We start from the raw sequence: 14727 nt of genomic DNA, 5'->3' as shown, positions 1-14727 counted from the left end.
GCTTTTTTTTTTGGTGTTTTTGAAGAAAGACGTTATGATGCACTATCAAGCTGACCACTTAGAACCACTGGCTTGCACTCGTAACATAACTTTGAAGTGGAAATCATTCAAAGGTATAGCGCAGGGGAGTGGTGGAAATCTAAGTAGGAATTTAGAGAGAAACAAATATTGTGCTATGGAGGAGAGATTTGGGCACAACAGTTGGTACAAGGAATCTATACCATTGCCCACTCAATGCCAGGAAAGGTCAGTATTGAGAAACATTTTTCAAAAAACTGGGATTAAAGCACCTTACAGGGATATTGGCTAAAACATAAAGCTTGATTTTCCATAAAGGTGTAAAATAAACTGTTAGCATTATTGGCATCACTAATTACGGTCACAGAGTGAGATATGGCAGCAAAAGAAAAATAATATTCAGACAAACCATAATTCATAATTTGTTATTTTGTACTTCACAACAAAATTCCTGAATTTATCAGAAGAGCATTCAATGTACTTGTTAAGTGCAAAAGATAAAGCTGTACATTATGGTAGAACCCAGTTATTTTCAATTCACATATGAATCCAAGATTGAATACCAGAAGAACCTTCTTCATTGCTGCATTCCAGTCCACACATCAACCTAGCCTAAATAATTCAGTACAATACCAAGGAATTGTTGGACTTTCCAGCATTCTAATGAGATGTTAAATCTGAATGTTAAACTTTCTTCTGTTCAAGAGATCCCAGCACTGAGTAATTTAAGACCTACAGAGTTCTTCTGATACCCTAACTAAAATATATCCTTAATGCAGTAAGTTCCTGTAAAATTCAATGAAATGTTCTATGTTTTTTGCAATTGTATCTACTTCATTAAAAGTGACAGTAATTTAAAAAATAAATTTGATGGTTTTCGATGCTTTGGGAAACATGATGCTAAAAATTAGATCCTCTATATTGGAATCTTGTACAATTAAATCAGTACCAATAATTTTTAAAATCCAAAACTGCAGGCCTAGCCTGACCATGCTTCAGTCTTTCTAAACGCAAGAATGAACCATAAAATCTTCAAACACTGAACTCACCTCACTATACCCTATAGTGAAAGCTCCTTTTCAACGTCTAACCTTTCTCTCCATTCTGCTCTTCTAATTACTGCTTACCCATGTCTTTCATTGAAGACCATCACTTAGCCTGCTTGAACTATCTTACCTTTCCTTCTGCTTTTGAAAGGCCAATTAAAACACACTTGTGATTTATAATAACAAGCATTTTTAAATGTCTGAATTCCACAAAAGGCAATATATTATTTTATGAATTCAAAGTTTGTCTCATTTGTGAGAAGACTATTCAATATGCAATGCAATAACAAACAACTATTCTGCAATGTAGTTGTTTCTCTGGAATAAATCCCCCGCCATTCCTGCCCACAAATTATTTGAGAAAAAATATTTCTATTCCTAAAAATAACATACAACATTTTGTTCATACATTTCATAATGTGGATATTAGTGATACTGACGGAAAGCTGCATTAAACTCAGATAAAACATATAACAAGGAACAACTGGAAGGTAACAATGAACTAGCACAGCAAATGTAATTCATAACTCCAGAAAAATAATTTCATTTTGAACTAACTGATAAAGCGGTTTCTATTTGATATTATATAATACAGCGTTTGAGTATCAAGCTTATGCTTTTGGAAACATGAAGTGTCTTAACTAAAGATACATTGCATGCTAATACACAACTGTGATATTGCTATTACAACTTGTAGAGCAACAACACTAACTGAAACTTGAGCTGCTTTGAAAGTTACTAAAGGTAATGCATCTGTATTACTGTTTAACCCACTCAGGGATGCAGTGTGTTTGTCTCCTACAGGGACAATAATAAGTTGATGGCAATTGATTGTTGATTAATCATAGCAATCTGTTATGATTCTAACATATAACCACTACAATAGAAGACAAATTAAATGGCCTTAGCAATTTCTATTTTCCTGCTTCTTTGGAGTATAACAGGTGTAAAATGTTGATATTCTTAAAGATAGCTATTGGATAAAACAAGCTTGAGTTCTGAATTTACAAAACAAACTATGTCCTTTTAAATGGGAAATACATTAGGAGAGACCCTCTGAGTTGCATAATATTTAAGTGTTATTGAAAAAATAGATGATATCAACCCGAACAAAGGAAAAGTTAGAATTAGGCATAGTTGCACTGAATTGTTGGAAAGGCAATGGTATTATCATTGGACTATAAAGCTACAAACTCAAGCAATGACCCAGGTTCAAATGCCACCATTGCATGGAATTTGAATTCAATGAAAATCTGGAATGAAGAGCCTAATGATGATCATGAAATCATAGCTGATTGTGAGAAAGACCCATCTCATTCACTGATGGCCTCGAGGGAAAACAAAAAAATCTGCCTTTGCGACCTATATGTAACTTCAAACCCACAATGTGGTTAACTCTTAACTGACCCTAGGCAATAAATGCTGGCCGAGCCAATGACAGCCCATCCTGTAAATGAATAGGTAGTGTGCTTCTCAGCAATGCAGTCCATGACAATCTTACTTCACCTTGTCCAAACCAGAAAAGTGCCCGCCTTTGAAAGGGCATTAATTTTAAATTTATCTGTAGAAGCAGTATATCTCAGACAAAGTTATTAATCTACGGAACAAGCTGCCTAGCATCACTTGGAAGACATTAGTATTATTTCATTACAACAAATTAGGTAGGTTTACTTCAGTAAACAACTTTTTGGGATACAATGTGCACAAATTGTTTGAGATATGACATGTGACAAGTCTATGGTTCTGAAATTACTGAGGTTTTTCCTCACAATTTGCAAACCAAGTGATTGATTATCAAAATTAATCAATTACTTTATCATAACACCACACAACTGCCTGGGTGATAGGAGTCAATCTGTATGAACAATGATCCTCCATCTCTAGCAATTCTTTTGTTTAAAGTGATGGGCCAATGGTTGCAGCAACCGGTTGCTATGAGAGCAATCCACACTCTAAGGCACACTTAAGGCCTTCTACTTTCACCAACCTTTTGATCATCATGTGGCTTGATGTCATATTTAGTTTCATAATTTTCTGCGAAGCACTCTTGCATGTTAACTTAAAGGCATGATATTTTAAAAAGTTCCTGTTGTTGTGACTAATTATTAAAATGCACTGGCTCTTTCCAAAGCACTACTGATGGCAATACTACTTTCTCAAAATGATTGACTAGATTTTAAAATCAGGTTCCTACTGGTACAGAATATAGTCATAAGAGATCTACAGCACATAAAAAGATCCGACAGCTCAGAGTCCATGCTGGTCACAAACAACCACCTAATTATCGATTCCCATTCTTCCAGCACTTAATCCATAGTCATGTATACCTTGGCATCACAATTGCACGTCAAAATACTTAAATGTTTTGAGGATTTCTGTCTCCACCATCCTTAGAGGCAGTGAGTTTCAGATTCCCACCATCCTCCTCACATTCCCAGTCACTGATCCTTTCATCATGCGGAAATTTTTCTTCCTATCTATACTGTCTGAGCCCCTTCATAACTTTATACAATTCAATCATTTCCTTAGAAGGGACAACAACCCTAGTCTGTCCATAACAAAAACACTCCAGCACAGAATACATCCTAATAACTTTCCACTGCAAGCTGACCAGCACTACCATATATTTCCTTTAATATGTATTCCAAAATTGCATACAATAATCTAGCTGTGTCCTTAACAATGCTTTATACAGTGCCAGCATACTTTCCCTGCTCTTAAACTGTATGCCTCAACTAACAAAGACAAGTATTCCACTGGCCGCCTTGACCACTTTATCTGCCAACCCTGATGCTTTAATGGACTGGGGTACAGAAGAACCTCGATTATCCACATTTGGGACTACCTGAATAAGATTGCAAGACCCTGATGCTTGGCTAAACTGTGTTATCCAGCATTGAATTATCCGAACAAAATACTCCCCACCCATGATGTTCGGACAATTGAGGTTCCTCTGCACGTGCACACAAAAGGTCTCTCTGATCCTCAGTGCTTGCAGATCAATCTGAATGCTCTTGTCTTGCTGGCCCTGGCCAAAATGCATCATGTCTCATTTACCTGTTTGGAATTCCATTTGCCACTGATCAGCCCATCTGACCAGCCTGTCTATATTCTCCTGTAAACAGAGGCTGTTCTAGATATTTATCACCCCACCAATTTTTGTATCACCTGCAAACTTACTGATCAATCATCTTGCATTCAAATCTAAATTATTTATTTAAGGAAAACACAGACAAAAGGCCCCAATACTGACATATGTAGGACCCCACTCGACTCAGATCCTGTCAGTAAAACACTCCTGAATCATTAGCGTTTTCTGCCACTCAGCCAACTGTGGATCCAATTCACTCGCTTTCCATCGATCCCATGGGCTCTTACCTTTGCTATGAGTCTCCCATGTGGGATCTTTATCAAAAGTCTGGCGGAGGTCCAAGGAGACTACATCAAAAGCACTGTCCTCATCTTCATGGTCACCTCTTCAAAGATGTCAATTAGGTTGTTAAGACATGACATTCTCTGAACAAAATAATGCTGATTAGATTAGATTACTTACAGTGTGGAAACAGGCCCTTCGGCCCAACAAGTCCACACTGACCCACTGACGCGCAACCCACCCAGACCCATTCCCCTACATTTACCCCTTCACCTAACATTACGGGCAATTTAGCATGGCCAATTCACCTAGCCTGCACATTTTTGGATTGTGGGAGGAAACTGGAGCAAGCGTAGGAAACCCACGCAGAAATGGGGAGAATGTGCAAACTCCACACAGAGAGTCACCTGAGGCAGGAATTGAACCCAGGTCTCTGGCGCTGTGAGGCAAATCCCTTGTTCACCAAATCAAGATTAATTTTGTCCCTTAGAATTGCTTCCAAGAGTTACCCCACCAACAAGGTTAAACTATCGAGCTTGTGGTTTTCAGGTTTATCCGTTCTTTCTTTCTTGAATAATGATATCACACCGTCCTCAAGTCTTCTAGCATCTCCTGTGGGCAGACAGGAATTGTAACTTTTTGAACATCTTAATATTTCCTCCCTTTCAGGTCGTAAGTGTGCTCGCTGAGCCGGAAAATTTGTTCTCAGACATTTCGTCACCAAGCTAGTAACATCATCAGTGAGCCTCCGTTGAAGCACTGGTATGCTGTCCCATTTTCTATTTATGTGTCTTGGTCTGTTGTGGTGGATGGTCACTTCCAGTTCTTTTTCTGAGAGGTTGGCAAATTGGGTCTAAATTGATGTGTTTGTTGGTGGTGTTCCCATGCATGTCTCTGGATGTGTTATACCTCCTTGTAAACATCTTGCAGATGATGACCAGACTTCTCCAGCCCCTTGGCTTCGTGGTAGCCCCAAACCTTCCAACACACGATCAATTCTTGATGGATCTAAAGTACTAACAGGGTAAAAACAATGACTGCAGATGCTGGAAACCAGATTCTGGATTAGTGGTGCTGGAAGAGCACAGCAGTTCAGGCAGCATCCGAGGAGCAATAAAATCGACCTAAAGTACTAACAACCAGCAGAACAAACGTCATATACAAAATATCCTGCAAGGACTGCAACAAGCATTACACTGGATAGACTGGCAGGAACCTAGCCACCAGGAAACACTAACACCAACTAGCTACCAAAAGATACGACCAACTATCACTAGCATCCTTACACACAGACAAAGAGGGACACCAGTTCGTCTGGGACAATGCATCCATCCTGGGACAGGCTAAATAAAGACACGCACGGGAATTCCGAGATCCCTGGCATTCAAACCGGAACTCCATCAACAAACACATCTACTTGGACCAGATTTACCAAACTCTCAGAACCTCTCACAACCTGAATCATAACCTGAGCTACAAATCTTCACAAAAATCAATTTTCTCCTTTTCTTCGCTCAACAACCTGTAATTTCATCTGGGCCTGGATATTTGTCAAATTTATAATGCTGCCAGACCACTCAGATCTTGCTGTCTGTCAATGTTAATTTGTTTAATTGTATCACACATTCTCTCCTTCTTTTGTGGGCAGCACAGTGGTTAGCACTGCTGCCTCACAGCGCCTGAGACCCGGGTTCAATTCCCGCCTCAGGCAACTGACTGTGTGGAGTTTGCACGTTCTCCCCGTGTCTGCGTGGGTTTCCTCCGGGTGCTCCGGTTTCCTCCCACAGTCCAAAAGATGTGCAGGGTCAGGTGAATTGGCCATGCTAAATTGCCCGTAGTGTTAGGTAAGGGGTAAATGTAGGGGTATGGGTGGGTTTCGCTTCGGCGGGTCGGTGTGGACTTGTTGGGCCGAAGGGCCTGTTTCTACACTGTAATGTAATCTAATTTCTACACTCATGTCGACCCTCTCACTAGTCAACAACGACACAAACCATTCACTTACAATTCTACCAATATCCTCTGCTCCCAAGCACAAATTACCACAATGGTCTATAATGCACCCTACTTTTTCCCTTGTTACCCTTAAGGTACCTGCAAAAGAATTTAAGATTTACTTGGCAGTAAGTTTGCTCACTGAGCTTGAAGGTTTGTTTTCAGACACTTCATCACCATACTAGGTAACATCATCAGTGAGAGCCTCCGGTGAAGCACTGATGATATGTCCCGCCTCTCTATGTACAGGTCTTGGTTTCTTAAGGTGGGTGCTGTAATTTCAGGTTCGTTTTTTTTTCAAGGGAAGGTAGACAGGACCTAAATCAGTGTGTTTATTGATGGAGTTCTGATTAGAATACCATGCCTCTAAGAATTCTCATGTATGAGAGAAAGAGAGGGAGGGAGATGGAACATAGCATCACAGACCCTCACCTAGAATGGTGACAAAACATCTGAGAACAAACCTTCGAACTCAGCGAGCAAACTTACAGACTTATCATCAACCTGAGTTACAAATCTTCTGAAAAATCATATACTTGACAGTATCCTTTCATGTCCACTTTTAGCTCTAATCTCCTTTTTATGTTCCATCTTGCTACTTCTATACTCCTCCAGGGCTTGTGCCATTTGAGCCCTTGGTACCTATCCCAACCCTCCCTTTTTCTCTTAACCCAATGCTATATATCTCTCAATATCTAGTGTCTGGCTTTCACCACCTGCAGTTGGCCTATTGCATGAAGACTGACACAGTATTAACTTTCATTCATCAGTTCTTAATAAGTGCTGTATCACCAGCTGTCTTGGGAGTTTTTTTTCAGATTACCAACATCTGCAGATTAATTTTTCATCTTTAAAATAAGGCCTCATCTGCATATTAAAAAAGCAACACTACTAATGGCAGCACATTCCCGTACCAATGATGATATCTTAATGCCACATAACTAAGTTCACTGATCAGTAGTCCCAATACTGACGATGGGAAATCGAAAAGCACAAGCTGATTGTTGCATGCGTGTATAACAGTGGCACTGTAAGATTAGTTACTTTCATGTGGATGTGAAAAATGGTTGGGTCATCTTAAACAGATGAATGAATCCAAGTTACCTCTGACATGTTTGAAAGAATTTAAAACATGAGAGACAGCGAGCACACAGAAGCATCGGCCAAGACACCAAAGCAAAACACACCCTCATGTTTGCAGTGAAGCTACATTATTCTTCATCAAGGACAACCCCAAATCCAGCAAGAAGTGCCTTGCACAACAGCTTAAAGAAAAAAAGGACTGAGATCAGCAGGATCTAGAAGAAACAAAGCCTCGAGCACTGACCATGAAAAAATGTGGCCATCGGGCACCTTCACGGAAAGGCAGCAACCGGCGTATTCCCCTCCACGCCCACAGTAACCCTCACTCCCCCTCTACCATACCTGCAATGGAAGGCGGGAGAGGGCAACCTCCACAAAACGGTACGATGAAAACTCGCAGTCACATAACCATCCGTGTCACTGATTCCCGGTTGAAACATTCACCTCTCAGATCCCCCCGCAGTTCCGACCGTGCACCCCTCTGCAGCCCGGACAATATGGCGACCGCACTTCCGGCGCCGGGCGACCGTTACCATTGTGACGTCACACGAATTCAAACCTCCACAGGAAGTGCGCTGTTGCCACGGCGACGCGGCGAGTCACCATGGTTACGCGATCACAATAAACGATATTGGCAAAATAATATATCCAGCGCGCGGATCCCGCGGCCCATATTTGTATATCCAGCTGTAATGAAGGGAATGTGGTTCCGATCCGGACTGGCCGAGGTGGGAGTGGGCTTTTCGTGTCCAGGTCCCGGGACTAGCAGGAGGGGGAGGGGGAGACATTCGGACTTGAACACTTCCCAGGTCAGTCAGTGAAACATGGCGGAGGAGACGGTGGTGCCCATGATGTTTTTATTCCTCTTTCTGTTAATGAAACGCCGCGCTGAGTTTGAGGGTGCGAGCATCGAGAGGAGGAACGACGCACAGAGGAGGCTGAGGCTGAGGCAGTATTTCCAACAGCGGCAGAGGAAAATGATTTTGGTACGAGGGAGGTTTGAAGTTGGGGGTGGGGGGTGGGAATGAAAACAACGAAATGTGCGCTGCCACACAAAGGGCAACAGGGAAAAACAACTGGGACTGGCGACCGCGCGTTTAATCCCAACGTTTAGAGCTCTTGTCTAGAGGACTCGAAAAATAAACAGAAGAGGAGCTATTTAAAGCGGCGATGTTTGTCCACACTCACTATCTTAACTCGTCCACAACTTGAATCCCGACAGGAGTTTGTAATCTCACTCAGACCTGCAATATCCGAACAAATGGTGTAAAGCGAATTTGGCGGGCAGATGAATTTTGCATTTTTGGATTCCGTTACTTAAGAGAGGAGAATCTCAACTGAAATTATTGATGAGATTAAAATAGTGTAAGGTATGAAACACATTTAGCCCTATTTATGACATATTACGCAATGCCCAATAAAATTGAGATTTAATCGTTGATTCCAGATCAGGAGGTTTTTTTTGTTAAGACGGCGAGCTGTTTGGAGAACGTTAAGAGTACCTCTTCAGAAAGATATCATGGTAGCTTTTGAATAGGAATTCGATAATCATTCGAAATACAAACAGAAAATATGTGGGGTAAACAGAGGAGTGGGATTAGGGCTTCTTGAGCTGTAAAATTGCAACATTCTTTCTCAAATGTCCATTTCTTGTTTGCGTTTATTCAGAAACTGCATGGACGGTGGCGAAAGAGTAGTTATATAAACCAACAAGCTATTCTCAATTACGATAGGATTTAAATTCATTCATTGCATGCTGACTGTAAGGGTCTTATTAAAATAATGCTTGTTTAGTTGGGCTGCTCTAAACTTCGGTTACTTTTGTTCCGTAAACTTGTTAAAACGTAGAGAATTTAGTGTTGCAGTTGGCTTTGATCTGATAACTAATTCTGACATGTGAATGCACTAATTTCCCTTCATCAGTGCAGACGTTCAGATCTAAAACCTAATCTGAATTTTAGTATTTGTGGAAAGGAACTGAAAAGGAATCTATTTTTCCAAACAGAAAAATGTGATTTGAAACATGTCAAGTCATGAAGATGTACAGCACGGAAACAGACCCTTGGGTCCAACTCTTCCCTGCCAAGCAGCTATCCTAAATTACTCTAGTTCCATTTGTTAGCACTTGGCCATGTTTCTCCAAACCTTTTCTATTCATATACCCATCCAGCTGCCTTTTAAATGTTGTGATTTTCCCAGTATCCACAACTTCCTCTGGCAGCTCATACCTTTCAATGCACCAGCTTCTACGTGAAAAAGTTGTCTCAGGTCCCTTTTAAATCTTTCCCCTCTCATCCTAAACCTACGCATTCTAGTGCTAGACTTTCGCATCTTGGGGAAAAGACCTTGTTTATTTAGCTTACCCCATGCCCCTCATGATTTTATAAACCTTTATAAGGTCACCCCTCACCCTAAAAAGACAACTAATTGTCAAAATTCTTTTTTGGATTGGAAAGTAATTGTGAATCTTGCAATAGTTAAACCCTAATGTTTGGACCCTAAGCAAAATTCCAAAGGCCTATTTTGTATGCCAAGCTAATGTATTTTTCCTTTAATCGTATTTGTGTTTTGATTGAGACACTTGAGATGGCACCTGTGCCCGTATGAAATGACCATCCATACCTGATTGTAAATGTCTGAATGGAAGTTAATTAAATAGAATTCAGGTTAATTCTGTCTAAATTTGTTTTTCTAAACTTGAGAAAAAACAAATTTACATTCAATTGCAAGCTTAAGACCTTACTGAAATTTATATACTTTGTGAGACACTGTTATGCTTCCTAAAGTGGTAAAATCTTATTATGCACCAATAGCCTCTTTCTTTCATTCCAACACACTTTGCTGTAATCAATACTTCTTAAAAAAAACCCTACAAAATGTGGGTTCATCCATTCTGTGAATACACTCCTTGCTATGTAGTTTTATTATATATTCTGGTGCATACAAGTTGTTTTAAATTAGCTTTGCTTGTTTCCCCTAGGTATAATAATTTAAAACCTCATTTCTAGTGACTTAAATAGGAAGTTAGTAAGATATTCATCCAAAAGAAATTTTTGGCAACAGTTGTGTTATCATACCTGAAGTGTGTGTTTCTTTGTAAATGTCTGTCATGTTTGTAAATATTACGATACCATCATATACCAGCAAGCAGGTGCTGGCTATAACAACGTATGTCCTTTATACTATAACTTTTAAATAAAGATATCTCAAGTTAGCAGTTTCACTGGATAATTAAGCTGTGCAATTGTAATAATACTTTCTTTGATGTTTGCAGATGGTGATGGCACGCGGAGGTTGTAGGTGTAATTGTCGTACAAGAATCTGGTGTAAGCCAAGAACTTCAGACTGGTGGGAACGTGTGGTTATGAAGGACTTTCAGCCAAATGATTGGCTGGAAAATTTCAGAATGTCTAAGGAAACATTTTTTCATATTTGCAATAAGCTGAAACCCATGGTTTCTCGACGAAACACTCACCTTCGTCCTGCACTCCCCTTGGAAAAAAGAGTTGCAGTAGCATTTTGGCGACTTGCTACTAATGTAGAATATAGAATTATTAGTCATTTGTTTGGGATAGGTCGATCAACTGTCTGTAAATGCGTAAGAGAGGTTTGTCATGCCATTGTGTCTCTCTTAAAGCCTCTGTATCTCAAAATGCCCGCTAATCAAGAATATGAAACAATAGCTCAGATGTTTGTTCGAAAATGGGACTTTCCCCAATGTGTAGGTGCCATTGATAGTTGCCATATACCTATCATTGCCCCTCCACAGTATCACAAAGATTACCTAAACAAACAGGGGTGGCATTCAGTTGTGTTACAAGGTGTAGTTGATGACAGTGGGAAATTCTGGGATGTATGTACTGGATTTTCTGGGAGTTCTCTTGATACAAAAAATCTGAGGAATTCTGCTCTATGGAGAATGGCTACTGAAGGAAGACTGTTCCCTGACTGCTCAAGAGATATTCTGAGAACGCCAGTGAAATACCTACTGATAGGCAGTTCTTCATATCCACTACAGGAGTGGCTCCTGAAGCCGTATTCTGAAACAGCAAAACTAACACAGCATCAACTTGTGTTTAACTACAGATTAAGCCAAGCTCACACTGTGATAGACGATGCATTTGGACGACTCAGAGCTCGTTGGCAATGTCTTCTCAAGAGGAATGACTGTAGCCTTGAACTTATTCCAACAATGATCACTGCCTGTTGCATTCTTCATAATATCTGTGAAAAGCATAATGATAGTTTTAATAATGACTGGAGGGGTGTTCTTGGGCAGGAGGAATTTCCTCAGCCAAAGCAAGTAATATCAGATAATACAGTTGATAGGCAAGCCGAAGAAATTCGTCAGGTATTGTCAACATACTTTATGAGTCAAGGGGAGAGCTAAATGTTAGCTTGAGGTTGTCACAATGGCATTTATGTAAATAATGTAAGATATATTTTAAATATGATTTTCATCGTTGGTTAGAAATGCCTTGGTATTGTTTACTGATATGCTGTAGCAATAAACCTGTAATGCTATTTCCTTTTTTATTGTAATCATGGTAAAATCTATTGTGATTTTTATAGTACTACTGACAGCCTTCAGTAAGTTGGTTAAATGTAGAGCTGCTGAAGTCTGAATAGCTGTTGAGGTCTTGAAGAATATATTTTGTTTGTGTACTCGGTTCAAGGATTTTCAGTCAAGCTCAGTTTAGCAACTATTTTCTGATACTTGAAACCAGTTTGTACAATTATTTGCAAAACCCTTTAAACAGAAACTTAAAAATCAAAAGATAATGATGAACTTTTGTGCGGATAAAGTGAAAAATCAAAAATGCATCAGTAAATACCAAAGAAAAATATACTTAGCACAAAGGTTAGTTTAATACCTCAGATTAAAATCTTTAAAAGCCATCATTAAAGTACAGCAAAAAACCATATTAGAAAGACAAGACAGAAAAATTTACAGAAAAGAATGAAAGACAAAAGTTTTCAGGAAGTAGTTTGTTGAGAGTAATCATCAAATTCCCAACTGTAACAAATATTTTTAATTTAAAAAGTATTTGCCAAGTTTGTGTATACTCATCTAATTACATGTGGATAATTTACCCTGACAGCATGTACTGAATTTAACAAGTAAGAGGTTAGTTTTATTATGCAAAAATGCACCCAGGTAAAAATGTAAAAATATGTCCTGAATCTCACAACTTGCAAGAAAACGTATACAGTCAACCAAACATACAAAATAGAAAATACAGAACAAACGAGATTAAATTGGCTAAGTTAAAGATCAATAAGAATTAAATCATAAGAATTCACTGGTTCTAAATGGCTATCTGCTCTGGCTGTAGCTGTCCAATGACTTTGTTTCATGGCCAGCAGTTTCAGGTTGTACATGATGTCTTTTCTTTCTGAAAGTGCTGCTGTGGAAGGTGAAGTCTTCTTTTGAAAGTTCTCTGCCTGCTTGCAGGAAAACGGATGCAATCACACTCTGCAGATGGGGTTCAAAGTTTAAATGGAAGGTTGGAGAGAGAGAGATGGCATCTGTTCACTCTAGCAGATGATGTGATGTCTGTCCAACTCCCAAATTCAGCAACCACAAAAAAGTTGTAATGTGACCTCGATCTGCATTTTATTTTAGACATTCTAGTATACAGCCAAGATAATGTTTTTTTTAATTAGGGTGGCATGGTGAATCAGTGGTTAGCACTGCTGCCTCACAGCACCAAGGACCTGGGTTTGATTCTAGCCTCTGGCGACTATGTGGAGTTTGCACATTCTCCCCATGTTTACTCTGGGTGCTCTGGTTTCCTCTCATAATCCAAAGGTGTGAATGTTAGGTGAATTAGCTGTGCGAAATTGCCCATAGCTTTGGGGATATGCAGGTTAGGTGCATTTGTCAGGGGTAAATGTAGAGTAATAGGATAGGGGAATGGGTCTGGGTGGGTTACTCTTTGGGGGTTCGGTGTGGACTTGTTGGGCCAAATGGCCTGTTTCCACACTTTAGGGATTCTATGAAAAGAATTTCAGATGCTCGCCCCATTCTTTATTAATAGCAAGGCAATAAAGGCTCAGGTCCTCTGATTGCTGTGATGATGTTCAGTGTACATTGACAAATCAATTATGGGATCTCGCAAGTGTGGCAGTACCATCTACTTGGGAATTTTGCAGGAAGCTTGTGTGAAATGTGAAAGACTTTGGCCCAAATTTTGACACTGCCCTTTTTCACTTACCATGTCCTGGGGTTCCAAGTTTCTGACTTGAATGTCTAGTTCTTGAGAAACATGGTGCATACCATGGGAGCTTTCTGTGCCAGCACAGGATCATCCTTGGAAGACAAATCATGCCCCCTTTTTACTGCAGTTACTGCCATACTTGATTGTGAAAGATCTAAAGCCTATTTAAGAAGGTATGGAGAGAAGGTAAAAAAATGTGCTGGAAAAACACAGCAGGCCAGGCAGCATCCGAGGAGGTGAGAATCGACGTTTCGGGCATAAGCCCTTCTTCAGGAATGAGGCTGGTGTGCCAAGCGGGCTGAGATAAAAGGTCGGGGGGGAGGGGTGCTGGCAATACGATAGGTGGAAGGAGGTGAGGGTGAGTGTGACAGGCCGGAGAGGGGGTGAGGCGGAGAGGTCGGGAAGAAGATTGCAGGTCAAGAGGGCGGTGCTGCATCTGGGGATTGGGACTGAGATACGGTGGGAGGAGGGGCAATGAGGAAGCTGGAGAAATCTACATTCCTGAAACGTCGATTCTCCTGCTCCTCGGATGATGCCTGGCCTGCTGCGCCTTTCCAGCACCACACTTTTCAACTCTCATCCAAATGATACAATAAATGGTAAATCTTCAGGTCGTGTGGTCTGAACTCTATGGAACCCCAAAAGTTGCCAACCATGAACGAAACAGCTATCCAATCTCTCTGCAGTTTGTTGGCTCACCAGCCCTCTATCTAGGAGAATGACCTCCTCCCAAACCCATGTCCTCTTATTTTACAGCTTAATATTTTGTGCAGCGTTAAATCAGTCCCTTTTCAAAGCTCAGGTACTTTGCTTCTCCAGGATCTCTATTGTCTACTCTCTTAAAAGATGTGACAAGCAAAGTAGACAATGGAATTGGCTGTGTAATTGGCTTCTGTTGCAGACTCTTTCCGGTGTTCTATGCAAAAAATAAGATCATCCTTCATTTTGTAAACTCTAATGCATATTGTATCAAACTGATCATCCTTTCCTTATA

The 14727-nt window shown here is 40.2% G+C and overlaps 2 protein-coding genes across 4 annotated transcripts in view; one reads left to right on the top strand and one right to left on the bottom strand.

The window, feature by feature from the left end:
- The window catches only part of fzr1a (fizzy/cell division cycle 20 related 1a), a 38675-nt gene extending 30653 nt beyond the window's left edge, over window positions 1-8022 (bottom strand). For both annotated transcript variants that reach the window (XM_043721120.1, XM_043721121.1), the window contains exon 1: window positions 7855-8022. The gene's annotated coding sequence lies outside the window, so the exon portion shown is untranslated. The remainder of the gene's footprint in view (window positions 1-7854) is intronic.
- Window positions 8023-8156: 134 nt separating this feature from the next.
- Window positions 8157-12048, top strand: LOC122565094 (protein ANTAGONIST OF LIKE HETEROCHROMATIN PROTEIN 1-like). Of its 2 annotated transcripts, XM_043720734.1 has the most exons (3): window positions 8161-8498; window positions 8735-8882; window positions 10787-12048. In XM_043720734.1, exon 3 carries the CDS (start codon window positions 10787-10789, stop codon window positions 11900-11902), a length of 1116 nt encoding a protein of 371 aa, XP_043576669.1. In that variant the 5' UTR covers window positions 8161-8498; window positions 8735-8882; the 3' UTR covers window positions 11903-12048. The 2 variants fall into 2 exon arrangements, with proteins under 2 accessions (XP_043576668.1, XP_043576669.1); XM_043720733.1 differs by lacking the exon at window positions 8735-8882 and having other exon boundaries at window positions 8157-8498.
- The last annotated feature ends 2679 nt before the right edge of the window (window positions 12049-14727 follow it).

This window comes from Chiloscyllium plagiosum, chromosome 31, assembly GCF_004010195.1.
Source record: "Chiloscyllium plagiosum isolate BGI_BamShark_2017 chromosome 31, ASM401019v2, whole genome shotgun sequence".
Lineage (NCBI taxonomy): Eukaryota > Metazoa > Chordata > Chondrichthyes > Orectolobiformes > Hemiscylliidae > Chiloscyllium > Chiloscyllium plagiosum.
Note: the sequence above shows the minus strand (reverse complement) of the source record. Positions and strands in the feature narration are given on the sequence as shown.